General features: G+C 33.2%; 3 protein-coding genes and 1 long non-coding RNA gene across 5 annotated transcripts; 2 read left to right on the top strand and 2 right to left on the bottom strand.

The window, feature by feature from the left end:
- The first annotated feature begins 1,395 nt into the window (after positions 1–1,395).
- LOC130499204 (OVARIAN TUMOR DOMAIN-containing deubiquitinating enzyme 1-like) lies at positions 1,396–3,842 on the top strand. Its single transcript, XM_056993215.1, has 10 exons — positions 1,396–1,555; positions 1,802–1,960; positions 2,130–2,195; positions 2,275–2,358; positions 2,455–2,577; positions 2,676–2,728; positions 2,851–2,900; positions 2,992–3,092; positions 3,166–3,426; positions 3,507–3,842. The coding sequence occupies exons 2-10, from the start codon at positions 1,811–1,813 to the stop codon at positions 3,528–3,530; spliced, it is 912 nt and encodes a 303-aa protein (XP_056849195.1). The 5' UTR covers positions 1,396–1,555; positions 1,802–1,810; the 3' UTR covers positions 3,531–3,842.
- A 1,846-nt stretch (positions 3,843–5,688) lies between these two features.
- On the bottom strand, positions 5,689–8,583 carry LOC108821145 (uncharacterized). 2 transcript variants are annotated; one of them, XR_008937643.1, is made up of 6 exons: positions 8,406–8,583; positions 7,879–8,322; positions 7,574–7,793; positions 6,947–7,127; positions 6,380–6,851; positions 5,689–6,193 (listed from the first exon to the last, which is right to left on the bottom strand). It is a non-coding gene; the product is annotated as an uncharacterized LOC108821145 (long non-coding RNA). The 2 variants fall into 2 exon arrangements; XR_001944482.2 differs by having other exon boundaries at positions 7,574–8,322.
- Positions 8,584–14,075: 5,492 nt separating this feature from the next.
- LOC108818983 (serine carboxypeptidase-like 45) lies at positions 14,076–17,000 on the top strand. The gene is made up of 10 exons (XM_018591960.2): positions 14,076–14,435; positions 14,513–14,614; positions 14,696–14,791; positions 15,338–15,430; positions 15,506–15,585; positions 15,680–15,961; positions 16,053–16,177; positions 16,270–16,362; positions 16,465–16,582; positions 16,662–17,000. The coding sequence occupies exons 1-10, from the start codon at positions 14,189–14,191 to the stop codon at positions 16,809–16,811; spliced, it is 1,386 nt and encodes a 461-aa protein (XP_018447462.1). The 5' UTR covers positions 14,076–14,188; the 3' UTR covers positions 16,812–17,000.
- A 972-nt stretch (positions 17,001–17,972) lies between these two features.
- Positions 17,973–23,281, bottom strand: LOC108821255 (protein LAX PANICLE 2). The gene is made up of 4 exons (XM_018594301.2): positions 22,399–23,281; positions 22,222–22,272; positions 22,037–22,109; positions 17,973–18,268 (listed from the first exon to the last, which is right to left on the bottom strand). Exons 1-4 carry the CDS (start codon positions 23,187–23,189, stop codon positions 18,104–18,106), a joined length of 1,080 nt encoding a protein of 359 aa, XP_018449803.1. The 5' UTR covers positions 23,190–23,281; the 3' UTR covers positions 17,973–18,103.
- Positions 23,282–24,839: the final 1,558 nt, after the last annotated feature.

Raw genomic sequence — 24,839 nt, 5'->3', positions numbered from 1 at the left:
ACCGTAAGATTATTAGTTTCTTATATATCAACAAATTTTATAAATATTGTTTAGGCTAATTTTTTTATAGCTATACTATTTTATATCATTTTTATTATTTTCATACAAATTTATTTCATATATATATAAAATATATTAAATATTAGTAAAAAATTGTAAAATCTTAAATATTTAATAAAATTTATTTTTAATATAAATTAGGTTAAAAAAAATTCTAGCTGCACATGGTGCAGGAAAACACCTAGTGTACATAAATTGTCATATATATTTGCTACTTACAAAATTTGTCCTATTTTTACCATTTACAAAATTTCTCTGCATCTAATATGCGAACTTGTCCTTTCTTGTTCTTTTTAATAACGGAACTAATGTATGAACTTAATTTTTATTTATTTTTCTAGCAATTGATCGAGTTGCCTTGATCAAGAAGTTGCCTTATGAATTTATCATATATGTGCCACTTGATCTAATGATGGTCTAATCACTTGCTTTTCAATACTCATGATTGTATAAGCCTTAAAATCTCGTGGATCCAAATGATTATTTCCATTTATTTTCGTCACGATTTATCCGATATTTATTTATTTACAACAGTACAGGAAGTGGAAGCAATTTATATCAATATTTTATAGAAACTTTGCTACAGAAAACCATTTGTTCTCGTTTTCTCAATTCTATTCCAATGCTTTTATGATTATTAGCATGAACGTTAACATGTTCTTTATCCTCGAAAGAAAGTACACTACAGATACATCGTATGCTAGTATTGTGTATTATTATTGTCTTCGTTTATAGGTTCCAGTCAAATTAGTAACCCATGGTGAAATTTTATATTTTTGGATGTAATAGTTGATTTGTTATGAATTATTTACACTAATAAGTTTAGTAATTTCTTACAGATATAATTATCACAACCTCCTTTTTACTTGTAGCAGAGTCAGATGAATTCATGCGATCAGCAATAATCTTATTTTAAACAAACATAAGCAGAGACGACAAACCTTAATATTTGTGTTCCAAACACACGTGGAAAATCTTTTACGTTCGAAACAATTAACCTCTAAGCAATCAAATTTTGGTTCATTACCACAACATCTGCGTGGTTCATCAACTGGTATCAGAATCATATTAATTCTTAGATATTATTGATATATGAATCATATATATCATTTGAACCCATATGTTGTGTGTTTATGCTGCTAGTCCAAATTCCGAATTGGTGGTTTTCGATGTGAGTTTATGAAGGTCCAAATATTTGGCCCATTTTAATACGTTATGTCGTTCCATTACTAAAGAAGACACATGCACGTCGTTTTTAGTGTACATTGGAAAAAAAAAGCGAAATGTCAGTTACCTTTTCTGCCCCCTTCCAATCAAATTGGTGTAATCAATCTTTTGGTTTCCTCTTTTTCAGAAAGAAAATTAATTGATTTTCCCTAAAGTTTTGTTTTTTTTTTTCTTATTCTTCCCCACAACCAGAGTGCTTGCTCCCAAACCGATTGAAACTAGGTGGGAAGATCAAAGTTCGCTCCTTTGGATCGATCTTCGTATCTTGGTAAATGAGCTTCCTTCTCTCTCTCTCTCTCTCTCTCTCTATATCATCCGCCATTGATTTTGGTTTAAATCTCCGATTCTCTTTTCTGGATTCCGAGTTTATCTTTTGTCAGATTTGTGGATTCTTGATGAATTAAATAAATGAATGATCTTTATTTGAGTATCAGTTGATTTACAAGAAAACCCTTTTCACTATTACATGAGAGTTTAGTATATCTGCTGTGTGGTGTGGTGTGGTGTGATGTAGTGAGAGAGGATGCAGAATCAGAATGATACGGTGAAGGATGATGCGGAACTCGCTGCTTCCATATCGGCGATGAAAGGTGAAGAATGGGGATGTTGCTCAGTGGAGGAACCTTCTTTTCAAGAAGATGAAGCTGCCAAGGTTCCTTATGTTGGTGATAAGGTCAGTACCATACCAAACTTGTTCACACATATATGTGTTTTATCTGTTCCATGGAATGTACTTGAATGATTCAACTAGTGTCTTGGATTTGATTAGAAGTGAATGACAACACTCCCTATGAGTTGCTTTTGAAGGATTAGGATTTTTTGGTTTAATCATTTATTTGCAGGAGCCTCTCTCTAGTTTATCTGCAGAGTACCAAGCTGGGAGTCCCATTTTGCTTGAGAAGATTAAGGTTGCGTTTCTTTTGTTTTGATGGGGGTTGTTGCTTTCGTTTTTTTTTTTAAGTTGTCGTTGGTTTGCAATATTTGTAGATACTGGACAGTCAGTATGTTGCAATCAGGCGGACCAGAGGCGATGGAAACTGCTTCTTCCGAAGTTTTATGTTCTCTTACCTCGTATTCTTCTCTCTGAATGTCTAGCCAATGTTTTTGTCTAGTTACCTTTAATGTAAGTTTAGCTAAAGTTTATTTTGTTTGTGGTTTTATTTGCAGGAGCATGTTTTGGAATCGCAAGATGTTGCTGAAGTGGATCGTATCAAGGTCAACGTTGAAAAATGTAGAAAGACTCTGCAAAACTTAGGTTATACGGATTTCACATTTGAGGACTTCTTTGCGGTAAGCTTGCTTTTGTCTTCTTTTGTGTCTGCTATTTGACAATTAAGATCATCTAGAAGATGCGCAATTTCGTATTTTTTTCTCTCTTAATGATACAGTTGTTCCTAGAGCAACTAGATGACATTCTCCAAGGAAGTGAAGAGTCTATCAGGTAAAGGACTGTTTATCTAAACTGATATTTACTTAACCGCTGAGTTTGATTACAGTTCTGACTTCCATGAGTCTCTTTCTCATATTGCCTCACTACTTGTGCCAATTTTTTTAATCATCCAGCTATGATGAGCTAGTTAACAGGAGTAGAGATCAGTCTGTCTCCGACTACAGTAAGCTGCTCCTAACATAAATATATATATATATTTTTTACGATGCCTATCCAACAGGAATTTAGTTTTGACAAATTCTTGTGTCTCTCAGTTGTAATGTTCTTCAGGTTTGTTACTGCTGGTGAAATACGAACGCGTGCTGAGTTCTTTGAGCCCTTTATAACAGGATTATCAAACACCACAGTGGATCAGGTTTGTGCTTTATACTGAAAATATATTCATACTTCTGTGGTATGCAAAGTTTCTTACACTGTTTCTATCACAGTTTTGCAAGACATCGGTTGAACCGATGGGGGAAGAGAGTGACCATATTCACATAACTGCTTTGTCGGACGCGCTTGGTGTTGCAATCCGGGTTGTGTATCTTGACCGTAGCTCATGTGGTGATATTGGAGGTGTCACTGTGAACCATCACGACTTTGTTCCCGTTGGCACTAATGATGAGAAAAAAGAAGAAGAGGCTTCTGCTGCTCCCTTTATAACCTTGCTGTATCGTCCAGGCCATTACGATATCCTCTACCCCAAGGTAATCAACACTTAATCCCACCCATGTAACCTCTCTTCCTTTAGATTATTTAAGTTAATGATTTGTGTGTATTTTTACAGGTTTTGGACGACGTGGAAAAATGATCATTTGACATATCATGAAACCCATTAGGAGGATGTTTACAAGCTGTGGTAATATGGATTCATCCCCATGGTAGTATATCATGTCTTTGCTCCTTGATTATGATCAAAACAACCCTTTTGCAACCCTCTGAAAATGGATTTTTTTTTTGTTTTACTATAATACTCATTGGTAATCTTCTGTACCAAATTGAACCAAAAGGGTTTGCCATATAAACAATGAGTCAAGGACAGAGGTCTATGTTTGTTTTAATGGCTTGTTTGAATTATAAAAAAAAAACATTCATGATATTGAAAGATAAACGATTACTATCATTGGTCTTGTTGATACATAAAATGTTAAAACCTCAAAAATTGTAGCAGAATGGTCCCAAGAAGATAAGTAATTATGCTTTCTGTTATTGCCTTGGCTGTTTCCACTTTCCAGCCAAGGAGTATTCCTTCCTTTCTGTCCACCACAACCTACCAAAGACTATACTGGAGAGAATTCAGTATATATAATATACATTTTTATGTCCTTTATTGTTTGTCACTTTCTTCTTTGGAAGCTTGTCCCAAATCAGAACTTAGCTCCATCGTTCCTCTAACTGAAATATTCAAACGAACACAAAATGGAGCATTCGGTTACAAAAGGGCCAATGAAACACGTTTTCTCTCACAACAAAAGAATATGCACTTGGATGATTTAGACGGCCGATTAAACGTCCTAGGCATTTGATTATGCGGTTTAGATGTATCGGAGGTTTTAACCAATACGTAAACTAAAATTTAAACGGACCTACGTATATTTCATTTGTGATGTATTTCTTGTTCAGTTTCTTTTGTTTTTTATAAGTTAAGTTTGATCTAACAATGGCAAAAAAATGAAATGTTAAGAGGAATAACTAGAGAAGATAAAGAAACAACAAAGGGTGATTTGTTTTGAAGTTATAGCATTACATGAAACATAATTCTGATTCATAATTTAAGCACAGGTTGGTTTTGATTTGGAGATATGGCATGTTATAGAAGATTGTACTTACTCCAACTATTTTATATTAAGTTACTAGTGGTAGCCCGCCCTACGGGCGGGATTTACTTGACTTGTGATTTTGTTTTTATTCTTATATGATTTGTTGTTTGATGTTTGCTTATTTTGTCTTTTGTTTTTCTTTTTGTATTTGTTGTCAATATATTTTATTACATAATATTACTTTAGTTATTATCTACCTTTTTGTAATGTTTTTATAATGAGAACAGATTTTAAATTATCTTCGCATATGTCTAACTATTTTTTTTTAGTTTCGCATATGTTGTATTAGCATGATAAGATTCACCTTTACTAAAAAGTAAGTAAAATACTTGTAATTACAGTTGAAATTCAATTTATAAATCAAGAATTGCTTTCATTCTTATATATATATATATATATATATATTAATCTGTTGATATTTTTCTTTTCTTTTATACGTTTTTAAACCTATTCATGATTTAGATAATGTGAAAAATGAATCAACTTAAATTTTCTTTCTGAAATTAGTTAAATAACATAATAACTGAAAATTGATTATTTAAGAATATACACATTTTATTATTACTTTATCAAAGTAACCATATCATCCAAACTGATTAAGGTTATTAAACAAATTTTGTTTTTAGTTTTCAGAGTAGAATTGGTTGTTTTATTTTTATTTGATACCTTTTGAATATAATTTTTGCACATTGGTTTATAATTTCTGATATTCTCCTTTTTTTGTTGGTAAAACCTCTGCTGTTACTTCTCGGAGAGATCCACATAAAAAAACAACTGTTGCATAATCATTTTTTTCTTCTGCTTGATTGTAATTCTCGAAAGAGTATAATACTGATTGATAGATAGGATACTGTAAGCTTACCATCGCCAAAGAAACGCGTAGACAACTCTGAGGTTGCAATCCAGACCGGGGAGAGTTAGGGATTTGTTTTTAGTAATTAGTTTCTCTCCTTCGTCTACAGATGAACTAAACAAATTTTGCTACCCGTATAATTAATTGCATGTGGCAAGTCTCACGTTTCTTACAGTGCATTCCATAAACAATCCATTTTTTTTTTAATTTCTAGTATGTCGCAAGTAAGTTTCTCTCGCTTGGTTTGGTTTAATTATCGTTGCATTTAAGTTTGAATACCGGAGAATATCGTTAGAAACAGAATTAAAATGTAGATTTGATATTGAATCTTTGTTTTTGGGTTTAATAAATCTGAACTGAAACCTCAAATTACATCCATGTGGAATTATATTACAGTTTCTTTATTACTTGAGAAAAATAAGAAACACAGAGCATGTACAGTTAAATGTACACAAATCACACAACACTCTCTCAGCTTCTTTTTCTTCAGAATCGAAACGAACCATGTAACATTACATGGCTAGAGTATCAGGGTGAGCCATTGAATGAACTCCAATGATCTTACCACCAACATCTGGGAAGCTGTCGTAATCTGGAAGTGAGCTCACTTTAGCTTCACTGTCTACTTGTAGAGGATATTTAATCAAGTGATCTTGCAGCTCCGAGAATTCCGAAGTTATGAAACTTTTCCAGTTTCCTTCAGCGAAAGTTATTCACGCATTCTAGATCAGCAGGGTCCACGAACTCATCTCCTGTTTTGCCTAAATGATCTGTTCATAGTGACATTCTGTACCCATACACCTGCGGATAGATAGAGAGATCAAAATGCCTCTCAGTTAATATGTTATTATTCTTCCCAGCAGATTCGAGTCTATACTTCTATTTACTTTACAACCACCAGAAACACAACTTCTCTAGCATATCTCAATCTAACTTTTGAGGTTTTGTTACGGTATATATGATGATGATGATAGAAAGAAGGCAAACCTGGCCACGTGGGTGTCTTCCCTTGTTAGTCCATGTATGATGGGGTTGATATGCACCCATTGCTATTTCTGTATCTTTTGTACCGGCCAATGATATTTGGTTGATATTAGCAGATCTCATGAGTACATACTCATCATCTAGTATCATCCCCTTAACAGAATCCTAATGTATATCTACTAAAGTCACATATCATATCACTGCAACTCACCCGAAAGCCTCATAGCTGATTAGTCATACATACATGATGCATATCGTTCACCACTGTTGTTGACATTCTTATTGTGTAAAAATAGACCATGCAGACAGATGAAGAATGAAGGAGATAAAACATTAACCTCTGCGTTATCGTTGTACTCTAGCTTTCCCGTCTGCTGTAATGCCACCTAATTTGAACAACAGCCTCATGAGAAGCTATGCAGTCAGGTCAGACTCCAGCGCGACTTCCATCCCTCCATTTACAGAAACTTCGAACCTAATTTTTTCAAAAAAAATCAACTTAAATTACAATCCTCCATCCCCCTTTTCGTACTAAAACAAAACAAAAAATTGCAGCTCTTATAAACTCACCATGTCCGAGAGCCTATCGACCTCCCATGTGATAATGTAAGAATTGCCTTTGCTATCTCTCGTCACACTCTCCGTCACTTGTTCCATGGCTGTCCTTGATCTGCATGTCACATGGTCCATCAGCTCAACTCCACTCGTTCCGTCGCTCTCCGGCGCTTGCTCCGTTGCTCTCCATCTCGCTCTAGTGACATGCCCCACACGTACTCAATTAAACCGTGAGTTACGAAATTACCTCACATTGACAACAATAGTACAATTTATGTTTTATATTATATGCTCATGAGAATTGACCAACTGTGAGAAGATATCAATGTAAACAATTGAAAAATCCAAGAAAAAATATTATAATTTATATATTCAGTATGTTTATTTTAAAATTCACGTCTGCATTATTGTCAAAATCGCAGAACCAAATACGCTAATAAAGACAAACACCAATAGCTTTCACTGTTGAAGAAACTACTTATGCAAATCAAATCATGATCAAACTCTAACAACTCAGTTTAAAAACTTAACCTTCTTATTCAAAGCATGATTCACATAACTACATAAGAAGGCAACATTCCAATTCCAGCTAAATCGATTATGCATTATTGCCAAAACCAAACTGAAAAAGAATAAACTTACCAGAGAAAAATGTATTTTTGCCAGTATTGTTTCTCTTCAGCAGGTGAAATATTAACAATAACCCTCTCATAGATCTCCCTTATCCTATCTTTGTTCCCCACAGTTTCTTCAAGCTTAACGTAATCAAACCAAGAATCATAGTTCAAAGGGTTCTTCCTCACTTCATCTTCATACTGAAACCTCCTCTTCCCAGAAGTGGCATCCCATCCTTATCACCATACTGTTTATAAAATGCCACAAAATTTTTATACAAATCCTCAGCCCTCCTTGTAGGAATATGATCAAGAGCAAACTTGTAGATAAACCTAGCACGTTCCGGCTCCTTGCATCGCTCTTCAAACTCAGAAAACGCCACAAAGAGCGTCTCGGCTCCTTCATCGTCTGCAAGCTTCTCAGTGGCGCGTACGTAGTACCGAGAAGCTAGCTGCTCGCTCCAAGATGGCTGAGTTAGAAGGAAAAGCCAATGTCCAGAAGCGGTGGTGGGGAGATATTTAAACGGATTCCGTTACCGGCCAGTGCTTGAAGAAACGACGATGAGGAATCAGAGAAATGGAGAAGCTCACTGCTTGTGTAGGTGGAAGATCAAGAAACGATGTAAAACCACCGGATTTCTCGGGAGTTAGCATAGTTAGTTGCCGAAAATGCCTCCGCCGAGATGAAGCGACTCAAGACCTGTTGTTTCGTGGAACGGCCCAACACTGCCGTATCTAGCTCTGAATGCTCCGGTCAGATACATAAACAGTTAAATTCTGCACAACAACACCTAGATTAGAATCTCAGAGAAACCCTCGAAGGAGAGAGAGAGGATGGTTATTAGAGAAGGAAATCATACCTTTTTATACTGAAGGCGAAAGGAAGTGATCGAAACCCTAACAAACGGAATGTAACGACGACCTCTGCATCTCAGATTCTCTGATGGCGGAGATCCAAGATTGTGATGAACCCTAAATTCCAAAACAGTGCGGATGAAGGGTCTCAGTGTTTCACGGTAACGGGCTGGGTACTTGAAGACATTAGGGAGCCCTAACAACACACAACCAAGCCCACGTATATCACGGAAGCAAGTTAATGAAACGCAGCGTTCGTAAGATGATGGGACACGTGTAGCGAGTTCCTTGATCTATTTGTTGTGCTGGCAAGAGGAGAAGAGAGTTCTCTTTTCTTTAGAGTAATAGATGTTTTAGGAGATTTTTGTGTTGACTTAATGATGTTAGCAAAAAAAAAAAATCCTGAAAGTGAAAAGGACAATAGCTAAGTAAAGCCAAGAATCAAGGAAAACCTGAAGACAAAAGGTGAAGAAATTTGGATGAGAGGAAAAAGGAGTGGTAAGGTATAGAAGCATGTTCTCGCTTTGGTTTAACAATTTCCACCATAGCAAATAATTTAGTATTGCCTATAACGCCTAAACCTTACAAAAGGACATACACATACACACACAACACTTGTTACCGTTTAAAGTGTCCATTTAAAAGTCACAGCCTTTCCTTTTGACCTAACCCTCTACCCTTCGCTTCCTCCATCTAACTTTCCACTATCATAATATACATGTATACTATATGTGCACATTCTCCAATATTGAATAATATCTTTAGAATTGAAACCAGTCATTTCTATAATATGTTCAAACGTATGCGAGAGTTAGACATGGTGTATGAGTGATGTTTACTTAAGGGTTAGAAAAAGGTTGTGAAGTCTGCTATGTACTCATTTCTAGTATAGACAGACTTGGTGCATACAAAAACGGGCTTAAACTGCTTGGAGCGTTTTCTTTATTGATCATATAAAATACTGTATAGCTTAAGCTATTCTTTTGTTGGGCATAAAATTTACCTAGCATTAGGGCATAGAACCTACATGTTTAACATACAAATTACGATGAAGAGTCAAAAGTTTTGAATGAACTTTAGTAAACTAACTAAAGTGAATCCAAGCCAAAAAACATTAAGACAACAAATCAAGAGAATAAGACACAAAGAAAGGCTTGGATTCTAGACTTCTAGTTAGTGTTTCTGTCTGTAATTATTATGAAAACAGTAAATAAAAGAGGATAATGAGAAAAGAAAGATATAAGAGACAAGACGTGAGAGGGTGGGGATGGGCCATTCCCACTCCTTTAGCCAACCCATAAAGGCAAAAGTTGTTTTTCAGTTTCAGACCAAATGGAGTCTGTCTCTTCCCCCTCTTTTTAAAATTAATTTTCTATATTTTCAGTTCCCAACAAAATGATTATATATAAATATTCCCACAATCCAAAATTTTATATGTATGTGATCATTGCGATCAAGTTCTGTTTTTCGTTCCTAAGAAATTTATGGAGTATATATGTTTTGTTTGTTATTGATTTACCAAGGTTTTGATTGGATGACTTAATTTATACAACATCATGTTTTTCTTGGACAAAGTAACTGAAAATGTTTTAACATAAGAAAATGTTCTTAAAATGCTTTATATGTTTTCCATCCATCATACATAATTAATAATTTACGGTAAATACAAAAGAAGCATGCAACAGTCGAAACTCAAATTCCACCCCAATATGATTATTTGTACTTTTTCTCCCGACTATTTACGCCATGAAACACTAGGTTTTCAATCCCCACGCCACCACATGCGGATGATCCCCCTAGTTTATATAACACTTAGTATCAATTATGAACAAACAATCTTCAATAACGTACATATGAATGATTACATGTTTACAACACATTAATAGTTTGTAAGAAAAGATGTTACTGCAGTAACAACTACAAACCAAAGATGCCAGTGAAGAATGGACGTGCTTACGAAGTTATCTGTTAGATTCAATAAATGTTAAAGAGTTATATGACTTCTATATGAATTTTGAAAATGATACGGTGACTAGATAAGAGGAATGGTAGGATTAATTTGCGGCGACATTCTCGAGTGGGGAACATTGTTACCTTGGCCCCATCGTCATCATCATCATCACTAATGTCATATCTGTATCCATCTCCGTGATGGCTACGTTCGTATAAGTCTTATGTGTCAATGAGCAATCATATCTCGTTTGACAAACCATCCTAGAAAGCATTGAACATTGTTCAAAAAGATAGTATTTGACATGGTACTCGATTCATATGTATGAATGGTATGATCCCTGTTAAATCACATCTTTCTTAAAAAAGTTAAGAATACTTTTTCCATTTGGTGAATTTCTGTCATAAAAGATTCGTTACTAACATGAAAAAAAAAAAACAATTGAAAGACGTAGCGCGTCATGGCCATTGGTATTAATCAGTTAATAGACATGTGGCTCAATGAGTTACCTCGTCTCGAAATTCTGTTTGAATGCCTGCAAAAAGAATATATATGTGACGTCAAAAATATTGTACCTTTTATTTTATATATCTCTTATTTTTATTAGAAAGTTATTTAGCTTTTCTACAAATTATAATTAGGTATAAAATACATCAAAAGCTTCGAAGAAGAAAAATAAAAAGGTTAAAAAGACTTGGCTTACACTCAAAGCTCCCTAAAGCGAATTATAACATTATTCCATACACATTCCCCAAAAAAAAACAAAAATAGAATTCATATAACTTACCACTTTCTAAGTGTTAAGGTAATTTTATAAACACGTCGGAAAAAGGATAAATCTCTTTTCAATTAAATGGTGCGTCGTGGAATGACGAGGAATTCATTTTATAAAATGAAAATTTAAAAAGGAGAAATGATTTGACCTTGGGAAAGATGGAGAAAGCTTCGCGTGAAGCATCAAATTGGGTGTAAACAATGCCCTTTTTGTTTGTTTCCTTTTATCTAAGTTTAATTATCGCTTTAGTCTTGAATACTGGAGTATTATACTTTTAGGGTTTACTCTAGGGTTAGCAGCAGTGATTTAACCAATTGAAAGTGTTCAATACAAAGAATATACAATTAGTGACTAAAATAACACTTTATGAATGAAAATTAGTACCAAAATCTCTTTTACGAACTATTCAAAATTATCTATTAAAAAAAATCTCAACATGATTTAAAAACTTCTTGATTCTGATATTTTTAAACACACATTCGGATTAGCAATACGTAAATTTTCTTGATTCAAGTATTTTTTTTCGCATAAACTTACATGATTTTTTAAACTGTATCTTGTGATGGAACTATTGCGATGAACACCATCGCAGTTGCATTTCAGTGTAATAGGAGCCGAAATAATACCAAAGCAAAAAAAAATGCTGAAAAGGTAACCTTTAAAGTAATAAAATTGCTGAAAGGCATAATTGCATTCAGTGGTCTCTGCGAGTGCCATTGTTAAAAGCTCCTTTACACGCATACCATACCACTCTTGTCGTTGTAATTCTCAAAATTTTGGCATTTTTCTTGTTTATCGACCATGCCTAGCTAAAATGTAAATTATAACTGGACCACACTCATGCTCTTCTCAATCTGCTAGTTTTATTTTGCTGCCTGTCTGTATTTCAAAATTGTATCTCTTTTTTTGTTTATTAGCGATGAATGAAATCTGAGTGTTAAAAAGAAATGTCAAATCTCTAATCTATATCAAAATTCACCTGTATTGCTAAAAAGGTTAAATTATACTTTTACAACATCTTTTAATATTTAGAATATTAGTTATTTAAAATGATAAATATAAAATAAATTTCTATAAACTCAGTTAAAATCTAGTTATCTCTTCGTAAAAAGTAATAAGATTTTTTGATAATTTTATATTACTTTTTACGAAGAAATATTCAAAATATCCATCAACACTAATATTCTAGATGAATTCTTCGTAAACAAAATTTAGTCGATATAAAAAACAATTAAGCATAAATAGAAAAAGATACTGACTTTTGTAGGGGTGGGGGAGTTCACTGGCAGATATATATTTTTTACAAAATATATAAATTTAATATTTATATTTTATATTTACAGATATTTTTCTACAAAATTAATAAGAGCATATAAAAATTATACATAAATTCGGGGGTCAAATGCTAAATTTTAACTAAATATTGTAGTCAATTTATAAAAAAACACTAAAATTTATGTTTTCCTAATTTTACTGGGTTCATAAGCTCCTTTCTCCCTCGGCCCCTGGGGGGGGGAGTTGGTTGTGTGAAGTCCAGCCACGGTACCATTTGCTTGCAAAAATACAAAATATTCAAAGCTAACAAGTTTGAACCGTTATTGGTTAGTCAGCTGATTAGTCTAATAAATCTCATGTTATCGATTTAGTTTTTATTGTCACCTACCAGAGCATCTCCGACGATGACATTAAATATGGTGTTGAAATTACACTAAATTTAGTGTTTTGATGTCAAATTTTTTTATCATCTCCAACCATGATATCAAATATTACATCAAATATAATATTATATATTATTAATGTTATCTGTTTTAGTATTTTTATATTTTTACTATTTAAAATTGATAAATAATTATGTTTTATAATATTTTGACATTATGTTTATTAAATATTCGTAATTATATGTTTATAATATTTATTTACATTTATATTTTCAGTTTAACAATATTATGCATGTATTTATTTTATATAAAATACTATATTAAAAATTACAAAATATTAATTATGAAAATCACAAAATAAACAATTTATTTATTTTGATAAAATTTGTATTAGTTAGTATAGAGGCTTAACTATATTATAAAATAAAAAAAAAATATTTTTAAATTTTGGTGAACTTAATAATATTAAATATAACTTAAATAAAAAAATTAATATTAATATTTAAAATATAATAAATGATAATAATCATTTAGTAATTTCTTATTTCAAAATAAATATAAAAGCTATATGATATTTTATTTTTACAACATAAAAATGATAATAAATATTTAGTGATTTAATATTTAAAATAAAATTAAAAATATTTTAATTATGCAAAAGTAATTTAAAAATATAAATAATACATTCTATTTATGCTCAGTTACAAAATTAAACTGATTACTAATAATAATTGAGACAAATTTGAACTGATTAATAATAATAATTGAATTATACTATGGTGTTTTGGTGTTCTATTGGAGTTGGCCTAAATAGTTTCATTCCAAATATATATATCCCATTTGTTCATCTTTTTTTTTTTGGGCAAATAAATAATAAACTTTCAGTGTATAAACATATTTTTTCTATTTCAACATAGAAGTTGTTTAAAAACAAAAATATTAAGATAAATAATCTTTGTGTTTAGCACTTAACTACAAAAAATAAAATGATTAATAACAAATTTTAGTTATTATTTAACTATTTTTATTGGACTTTAAAAATAAATTAGAATGCGAGATAAAAGAAATGTAAAACAACTTATATATCGAAATAAAAGAAATAATATCTATTCTAGTAAATGTCGAATACCTCTATTTTATAGATATTGGATTCAGACCATCAGTACAATTTTCCCACCAAGTCAATAAAAGAGTAAAATACTTAAATCCTAAATTATAAAGTTATAAATCAAATTAAAAAACACTAATTCATAAAACAAGGAAGCTACACGTGAATCTTGATATAAATGCAAAGAAGCAAAGCAAGTGGGTAAAACAAAGACCCAAAGTCATCACTTGTCTCCACTTCCTTCCTCCTTGGTACTACCAAACACACCAAAGAAGAAGAAGAAGAAGTGACTTATCATGTCTCCTCCTTCTTCTCTCCAATGCCTTACAGTCTACTTTGCCTTAATTTTCTTCCTCAGCTCCTCCACTGTTCTCTCCCATTCCGATCTGGTCACCCGTTTACCCGGTCAACCCCTGGTCGGATTCCAGCAATACTCAGGCTATGTCACCGTCGACGAAAAGAAACAGAGGGCTCTGTTTTACTACTTTGCCGAAGCTGAAACCGAACCTACCTCCAAGCCTCTTGTCCTCTGGCTCAATGGAGGTTCGTTTTCATTATATATTTTATATAAACAATTATAAATCAGAGAATAAATGTATAAAATTGAGGTTGAAATGCAGGACCCGGATGTTCATCTTTGGGTGTTGGTGCATTCTCAGAGAACGGACCATTTAGACCAAAAGGATCAGTTTTGGTCAAGAATCAGCATAGCTGGAACCAAGGTAGTTAAAGCTTCTTGATTCCACATTTGATGTTTTGATTAGTTCTTGAATTTTTTTTAATATTTTTTTGGGTGGTTGCAGAGGCGAATATGTTGTATCTAGAGACACCTGTTGGAGTTGGATTCTCTTATTCAACTCAGAGCTCTTCGTACGAGAGTGTGAATGATAAGATCACTGGTTAATCTCTCTCACTAAACCTTTTTCTTTGTTTTTCTTGATTTAAATTAAAGTTTCTTCATTTCGAATTCTTGTTTAAAAAGATATGATTTTTATCCTCTACAGAGAAGACTGTGCTGAAACACATACTTTTGTGTCTTTTTCCTTTTTCTAAATTCAGCAACAACAAAAAGATATCTTTTATACAAAAGGGTTTCTTTTTAAAAAATTACAATTTTCTTATAAATTAGAAATTTTGAGATGATGATGATGATGATGATGATGACGCAGTGACCTGTGAATGCCATTTCTCTGTTTATTCTCCTTTTTACAGGAAAAAGCAAATATTTATTTATATTTTCTGAAACTATTTTATCAGCTTTTTTTTTTGTTTCTTGTTCTGTGTCAAGACTGACAAAAAGAACAAAAGAATTCAACCTTTTTTGCAGATCACATCTGAAAGATTATTATTCTCTTCTTCTTGTTTCTTTCTTTTGTCTTCACATCTCAAACATACTTTTCTCTATTTTGTCTTTGTATTTCTTTTTTTTTTTGTTTCCACTTCAGCAAAAGACAACCTTGTGTTCTTGCAAAGATGGTTCCTCAAGTTCCCTCACTATCTCAATAGAAGTCTCTTCATCACTGGTGAAAGCTACGCTGGTAGTTACTCTATTCTTGTTCCTCTCTTCTTTTAACCATAGTTTTTTCGTAGCTAATGTTCTGATGCAAATGTAGGCCATTATGTTCCCCAGTTAGCTGAGCTAATGATTCAGTACAACAAGAAGCACCATTTGTTTAATCTAAGAGGAATTGCTGTAAGTCTATAAACATTATTTCTTCCTCCAATGATCTTATCTCACTTTGCATATAGTTATATGATTCTGTCATTTAATCCTTTTTCTTTTGTAGATTGGCAATCCTGTTCTTGAGTTTTCCACTGACTTCAACTCACGGGCTGAGTACTTCTGGTCTCACGGCTTGATATCAGATTCCACATTCAAACTCTTCACTTCTTACTGTAACTACTCACGCTACGTGAGTGAGTACTACAGAGGATCAATGTCTAGTATCTGCTCTAAAGTGATGAGCCAAGTTAACACCGAGACGAGTAGGTTTGTCGACAAATATGACGTTACACTCGATGTCTGCATTTCCTCTGTGCTCTCTCAATCCAAAGTAGTAAGCCCTAACGTGAGTCACACGCAACATATATGTTAAAAGCTTTGTTATTTTTCTCTGTGGCTGTGTTTATGAACTTTGTTGTGTTCCTTGGAGTGGACAGCAAGTGGGAGAATCAGTGGATGTCTGTGTGGAAGATGAGACGGTAAATTATCTAAACCGAAGAGATGTGCAGGAAGCTCTTCACGCTCGGCTCGTTGGAGTACGTGAATGGACAGTGTGCAGCAAGTTAGTAGTTGTCCCCTTCTTCTCTCTAACAGTTTGCTATTGATGTTAGTTAGTTAGTTATTAATGGTTTTTCTCATGATGAAATATAACAGTGTGCTTGATTACCAAATGCTTGATGTGGAAAAACCAACGATTAATATCGTAGGGAGCCTTGTTCAAGCTGGAGTTCCAGTTCTTGTCTACAGGTAATAGATACTAATGTCTCTCTCTCTATGTTAAACCTCTTTTTTTTTCACATGGTTTAATGAATTAACGGTGTATGTTTTTTTCTTTTCTTGCAAGAACAGTGGAGATCAAGATTCTGTGATCCCTTTGACAGGAAGTAGAACCTTAGTGAGTAGACTGGCTAAAAGATTGGGACTGAGAACGAGTGTGCCTTATAGAGTCTGGTTTGCAGGACAACAGGTAAAAAAAACAAACGTCACTGTGTAATGGTAAAAAAAAAATGAAAACAAAAACTAAAAGATTGTGTTTGTTGTTTCAGGTCGGTGGGTGGACGCAAGTCTATGGAAATGTATTGTCATTTGCAACGGTGAGAGGAGCTGCACATGAGGTCCCATTCTCACAGCCTGAGAGATCACTTGTGCTGTTCAAAGCGTTCTTGGGCGGTCATCCTCTTCCTGAAGAGTTTTGATATTTTACCATATGATGTGTTAAATTTATGTAAGTATAAAATAGATTTTGGCAAAAGGCTAATCACTAAGAATGGTTTATTTGCTCGGCGAAAAAAAGCCGAAAAGCGGAAAGATTTGTTTGTTTTTGTAAAGATGTGAACCTTGTAGGAAGGAAGTTTATGTTCTTGGAATTTGAGTGTTGTTTGTTACTTTGAATGGTAGAGTACAACAGGATGTCTATAAATTGAAGAGATATGATTGGTTTTAATAGGATCATCCAACAAATCTTCAAATCCTCAGGATGAGACAGAGTAGTTCCCAAGCCTACATGTGTCCAAGTAAGTAAGTCCAAAAGCTCTCTCTCCCTTTTTCGCTTTTGGAGCTGTAGTGGTTTTCTGTTCCCAACCATATATACATCACTTAATAATACTCAACCATATTCCTCCAAGAGTTTAGGAAGAATGTTCTTTTTCTAGTTAATGATGGCAATATGTCTCCACTTTATGTAGCCAAGATTAATCTTGTTTTCCTCATTTGGTGATTAAAAAGAAACGTATTGAGAGCTTAAATCAGTAATTTTCAAAAGCTAAATAACTTTTATAACTTAAGTGAGGCACTAACTTGGAAAAACCTTGCAACTTGGCTTGGGAGTCCTACTTCTTGCAAAACCATCATGTTTAATATAATCTCTTAGACATTCCACTGATACAGAGGAAAGAGACAAAAAGTAGGACCCACCAACCTTGCGTCTGTGATGAGAAGCCTCGTTGCTGTTCACAAGCACCCTCGCGGCCATCTAAAGGGATATAAGAAAGATGCAAAGATCACATCATGACTAATATGTCACTTGACTCGAATTCTGCTCTACTAAAGAGAGAGAACTAATCAAAGAAATATTGTGGGATGATAAGTTTGAGTAGGTCGGGGAGAAAATGAATGGGAGAAGAAACCACATCGAAGATATCAGCGGCAGGGCTCTATCATCGTTGCTACCGACCAGCTAAGGAAAAACCCTCCAAAGAGTGTACGTGGAAATCCCAAGTGAACAATCATGGTATTAGATGAATTTTAATTATCTGTAGGGTTTAATTTCTAAATGTTTTCATGAGGAGTAGATAAAGATTTATTTTGTTTGTTGTCGACTAAATTTAAACCGGTAATATCTATCACCTTCCATCGTTTTTTAAGAGAGAACTATAAAATATATTGAAAATCCACACCAAAAAGAGATGGACATTTAGAACTCGATAAATACACAATGATAAAAAGAAAATGTTACACGGAAAGCAAAAACTATTAAATAAATCAATCATTAAGCCGTCCTACCATAATGCAAAATCATGACATGATCACTAGCTGATGAATCCCGAAGCAAAGTGAAAGAAGGAGATGATGATTTTGGACTCCAAATGGTATCTCTTACATGCTGCATTGTCAACAACGGCGATAATTGTTGCCCTCTGCATCTTATTTCTATCTGTTTCCATAGTTTGCAACCATCAAACAAACCAGAAAGAGTCAAGATCACATGGTAAATATCCACGTATATGACTACTGTAACCATTTAATTTTTTAATCTCTGTGAGTCCTTTTTATTGTTAACATGTAAGAAACTTGTGCTTTGTTTGTTGACGTAGTTAGTGTAACGTACGCCTAACACTAAAATCTCCACTTTCCTCTACTTAACGCCAAAGATAAGAAGTGGAAAAGGAAAAAAAGAAAAACTAAAAAGTGGTCAGTTGACACTAAAAGGTAATGAATAAAATTCACTCAAGTTCGAGCACTAATACTTTATTTTCTATAATACTTTATTTTCTATATTGTAAGAACGTGTGATTGTAAGAACGTGTGATTGGTTGGTGAGGGCATGAAAGTGGACCATTTAGGATTACGATGCGACAATCTGCACGTAACTTCAAGCCCCCTATCTATACACATTCTGCTATTCGACGAGCAATTAAGAGAATAGCTGACACTACGATAATGTTTAGATTATTCTTCCCCCGTTTTTCAACATTATTAAAGCCAAAGCCCAAACCAATTAAGTTAAGCTTATGACCCATGTAACTAGCATTCCTTAGCAATCTAGACTTTTCTATATAAACTTCTATAAATTAATCATATTGAAACTACACGAAAACTATAATTTTTATTAATTTATCAATATATTATTTGAACCAAAAATTCAATTTATAACTATAAAATTATATTAATTTATAGAAATTTTTAATGTATATTAATTTATCGAATATTAATTTAAATATGTTATACTGTATATTGTTATGAGTTCTTGTATTAAGCAACATTCGCTGCCATAGAGCAGCCCTTCTCCTCTTTATTAATATATCAGTTTATAAACATTTTGATTTTTTTTTTTTTTGTAAACGAACATTTTGATTTTTTTTTTTTGTAAACGAAACATTTTGATTTTGAAGTCAAAGTTTTCTTCTTTTATTTTCTTTGCATCAAATAAATCTTCAACAAGCTAGTTGATTTCTGTATAAATAAAGCTCTCTTGAGTTATTTCTCATTTATGTTTCAATAATGTTTTTTTATAGACAGAAATCTATCTTGTCTTGATATGCTTTCAACGATGACATATTTCCAAAGACCTTCAAATACGGCCACACCTACCTTAGATTAGCTATTAAAAAAACTTTTATTTAAATCGAAGACAAACATTATACTATTCTCTATTATCGGCCAAGATTTTTTTCATTGTTATTTTCACGGTCAAGATCTTACGATATATATCTAAAATAAATACCTATATATATTTTTAATTATATAAACATATCTTATTTCCCAAAAAGTGAATCCAAACTAGCCACATATTAGACCGAAACTCAAATTCTGGTGGTTTTACCGTATTAGACTTTTGCTCGCAAGTTAATCACCATAAAATCATAAATTATGGTTAAATGTATATACTTCTAATACATATTTTATGTTGGTTAACCCTAGGTAACGGTTTTTTAGTTTAATAGAACCAGAATATTTAAACCCTAATTTTAAATTTCGCTCATCGCAACGGGCCAAAAAAAAAAAATTCAAATCATTTGATGTTAACAAAATTATATAAGTTATACAAGGAAAGATGTATTTTTTTGAGGCCGGTGTTTATATAGACTACTACTTTTAGGTTGTCAAAAAGAAAAAAAAGACTACTACTTCTAGTAGTGATCTTAACTACTATTTTGAGTATTTTCTACACGCAGTAGTGTTGAGTGTTCACGGCATTTCTTTTAGGAAAATTCAATACCTTGTATTCCAATCACTTGATTAAAAGTCAAATTAAAATGCTTGCATTCGGATTTTGGATTGACTTTTAAATGGTGTATGAACTAATTAACTGACTAGGAAAAGTATTAAACTATCCAAAGATTAATTATTGAAACTTTGATATGCTTGTGAGTGGGGGAGAACTTTTCTTTTGGCTCGATGGAAAAGACAAAGTTAGCCATGCATGCATCAATGCTTCCGAATCACGTTTTTCATCAAATACTTATTTGAATAAGAATATTATATGTCATCCATTGGGTCTATTGGTGCCTATGTACTTAAAATATCAAATATCAGAATATCTTTTATTCACAATGCATTGATTAGTCGGACCAAATATCAATATATTCTTGTGACTACATGCATGCTCTCAAGAAAATAAGCTAAAACATGGAAACTTCAGCATTAAACGGGAAACTATTTTTTCATGGTTAATTGTATTTGATTTGTGTGAAATCCAACATTTCATAATCGACTTTTCTGAAACGAACTAATTAATTTCTAGCTATTTTACTACCGTCTTGTCCTTATTTTTTTCCTACGGTTTACATTAATTGAATAACTGGTGCTAGACATTCCTGAAGTCTTTTGTTTCAAATCTAAAATCATACTACTTATTATCTAAACTACGATGAAGTGTGCTTCTTTGTAGAAGCTGATCTCTAATCTCAGCAATCAAGACGACATCAAATCATCAATGAACTAAAATCATACTATTTATTATCTAACGTCTGATAGTGCTCGTCCTAGTAGACACTGATCTCTAATCTCAACAATCAAGACGTCATCCAATCATCAATGAGATAAAACAACTACAATTTTTATAACTTTGGCCGTACTTATGACCACGTAGAAGGATGCTTAGACGTTAATTTACTCAACCAGTGTTTTAGAAAGTGATATTCTTTTGTAATGTAGAATAAAATCATATATATGATAGATTAGGGATACCTAGCCGAGTCGATTAGCTTATCTCATCCAATTAAGGTTAAACTCAAAATTTGTGTTTCACCACCTAATATCTAAACGGCAGTTTTCTGAATCTGGTAAATTCACTATGTGTATACACGCATACAAGCACACCTATGGATGCAGTATTCTTTGCGCATGGATATGTATTTGTGAGCCTATCTAGACTCCATAGGAACATGCAATATACTTAGATTAATGTAAATTCTGATAACGAGAGCATCTACACATACACATACGCATGTAAGTCTTTTCGAGGTTTCATTAAGATTTACTTTATTTTCTGGTTTATACTATTCTCAAAGCAAGCATGCCTGATGACCCAGACTTGTTTATTTCAGAAATAGCATTATTATAAACTATTACCAATAACTATATTATATCCTGAAACTCATGAAAAGGCCAGTTATATAGTTCCCCTCTCGTTTTCCAGTTTCCTATGAGAATATACAATACAACGCCAATAATGATAATAATTATGTATAAGGTAGTGAGTACTTCGAAAAGTGATCAGTACAATTAAGCATTGTTTTGTCAAATGAGATAGATGGATGGATTTTTTGGGTGATCAAATTTCTTACTAATAAAGAGTTACTTAAGAAACAAACATTTTGATGAATCATTAAGCCAAAATCATGTATAATTCGTTTTGAAATTGACTGATTGAGCACAGAAGGAATCGAATTCAAAAATCCGAACCCTTTATTATTCATTATTAATTAGGTTTGCACCAATTAAGGATGCAGTGTAATGTGTAGGTAGACCTAATATTCAGAAAGTGGTTTCATCACCTAGCCTATATCACTGAAGTTTGAATATATCTAGCTAATTACGATTTATGTGAACTAAGTTAATATAAATTACGACACCATGAAATCGGACGTGTGACCTAACAAGTTGGGGATTGAGTTGTTATGTCGTTTTCATTTCATATCCACAAAACTTAGAAGATTAAAAACATATATAAAAGAGTTAAAAAACTTTAGGTATTTACCTCAGAGTCGCTATCCAACTGAAGCTTCTTCATAAGGTACTTAATTAGCAATCTAACTGTGATTCTCCCATCCCTTCCATGCAAATTCAAATTGTTTTTCGAAAAATTAGAATATAACAGAAGCGATCTTAGTAACTTCCGTAAACAAATAAGGTTAAATAATGCTTGAGACGATATAAACTTACTTGATTCTCAAGTAGCTTTTGTCTACTTGAGGTAAGAACGGTTCCTTTTCCCTGCGTTCACAAATCCAATTTTATCATATATATATACTGTTTTAAAAAGAATGATCGAGCTTCACCCAATAAAATTGAACCAAACTGAGAAAGGATTAAAGGAAAAGCAAGATAGGCCTTAATTACTGAAATTGTGAAGCTTGAAGAAGAAACCAAAGACCAGAATGTGGTCTTTTTGGAGGATCAATAACCCTAAACTCCGAGCTTGGTCCAGCTCCTTCCTCCCCCTCACACCAACTCCTTGCAACGCTATTAGTGTTAGTAACGTCACGCTCACTCATCATTCCTATCAATGACGGTCTAAATGGCGCCGTATATTGAGGTATCCATGGCTTTGAAAATGGAAACGAATAGCCGCGATTCAGTAACGTCTGAGGCCGAAATAACTGGTGGTTGTAAACCAAAGACGCTCCACGCATCGTTAGCAACTGATCTTGAGAATATGGCGGCTGCGGCTGCGGCTGATCTACACTAGTTCTAACCGCTCCTTCCGCGGTTGGGGATGAGGTGAACAAACTGAGGTCTAACGAGTTTTCTCTCCCACTTGCGTTTTTGCCACAACAACGTTGGAGCTTATATGATGTCGCGTTGTTGTTTTCCTCAGGGCCTATACCTAAGCGGAGCCAAGATTTGTCTCTGTTACCGTCTTCTATGTTAGTAGAAGCAACGACGTCGTTCTTGGAGGCGGATCCGTCGTCTTTGTTGGCCGGAGGAGAAGATATGTTATAATAGTAATCATTAGAAGCTGCTATTGGATCGGAGACGGAACATGCTTCTCCATTAGAATCTTGATTGTTTATTGTTGCTTCTCTCATCATCACCGCCTCCCTCAAGCTGCCTCCGTCGCTGCTGCAACCGCCGTAGCTGAAAACGCCGTAAAGAGGTGAGGAGGGTTCAAGAGGGACCATATTGGTCATGTGATCTCAGCATGAAGCCATATATGGATGGGTTCCTAAAAATGAAAAGAGAGCTTTAAGAAGGCATGGTTTTGTGGAGAGGAAATGATTCTCATGAAGAAGATAATAAGGGTTTTGTAACTTTTGTTTATTTAGTTATTTGTTTTTTTTATTACAAATATTTTATATATGGTACTTTTAAAATTATATGATATGTGTGTAGCAGTGTAGGGTTGGTTGTGAGTGAGAGAGGACGAGGAAGAGAATGATTCCTCTGCGAATCATACTTTCCACTAATTCTCTTTGTTTGGAAGCTTGTGGGAATGTAAGAAAGAGAGGAGTGTGATGGTCTCTCTGTCTGCCAGCTTTAAATTCAATAAAATTATCTGAAATTGTGGATTATTTCATGTACGTAGAGATCATATATAGATACGTCATGTATAATTTAGGACTACACTTTCTCCTTTTCTTACTCAAACTGATTTAACAATATATTGATTATTCCTGTAGAAGTTTTAATTTATTTGCAATTTATTGACTTTAAAAGGACGAAAGGTATGCCTATGCGAGGAAAAAAGGATGAAAAGGGTGTGATCGGTCCAGCTAATCGCTTTTTCAGACCATGTTCCGGTGACAGAATTTACAGCCAAAGTTATTAGTTTGTTTTCAAAGAAATTAAACTATTGATATCCTTGAAAAGTTTATTTTTAGCCCTAATGGGTTGCTTCTTTTAATGGGATTTTGGGTTATTTTATAGCTCTAGTTATATTGTAATTATCTCTTCCAATTTTTTTTTGGGGGTCAGCATGCTCTTCCAGTTTAGTTTCTCTTTTAATTATTCGTAATAATGAACATTTTTTTACGGATCGATGTGTTCTTATAAAAAAGTTCTTCATTATAATTTATAAATTTCTTTTGGCTCAAACATTTTATGCTTAGATAAGTCTTTAGAGCTCAGTGTTTCAAAAAAAAAAAAGATAAGTCTTTAGAGTTTAAACCATATATAATCCAAGCATGTCCAATTAATATACCCATAATAATCAGTTACTTTATTTTGCATCCAGTAGAGGCCTTCCACAGTATTCTTATAATTTTAAGTAGAGGCCATCCACATCAATCTTTTATAGTATTCGATATACATATATTTTGTCAATTACTCAAAACTAATAAAAACACACACGGAAGTTTATGAGTGCATGATGAAAAACATGTTCCATTAGATGTGTAGTGATCGCTAACTAATTTAACTTTCACCTACAACAATCGATTTTCACAGAAAAACGATCACTCATTGCATTCTCCTTTTTGTTTTCTATAAAAATCACTCATTTCCTAACTGTAGTACAACTTTATCTTTTCACTAATAAATTCTTACGAAAAATAGCATCATAAGTTAATCATGTGTAACTGCCCTAAATAAAGAATTTGTGAATATCGAGGCCAGTGGATGTTCGACTCGTTTTGTTTACTTAATATTTTAACTGAAATTTTTGTATGTGAAAATATTATGGTCATATATTGAAAGTAAACAAAATTACTAATATATCGTACTACTACTAGTATATGTATATTTATTATTTTGTATACTTTGCACTTGCAAAATTCTTAAATATATCTCAAACAAGCATTTGTGGTTATCAAAATGGATGATAGATTTACAGTAAATGTTTT

Source organism: Raphanus sativus, chromosome 8, assembly GCF_000801105.2.
Source record: "Raphanus sativus cultivar WK10039 chromosome 8, ASM80110v3, whole genome shotgun sequence".
Lineage (NCBI taxonomy): Eukaryota > Viridiplantae > Streptophyta > Magnoliopsida > Brassicales > Brassicaceae > Raphanus > Raphanus sativus.
Note: the sequence above shows the minus strand (reverse complement) of the source record. Positions and strands in the feature narration are given on the sequence as shown.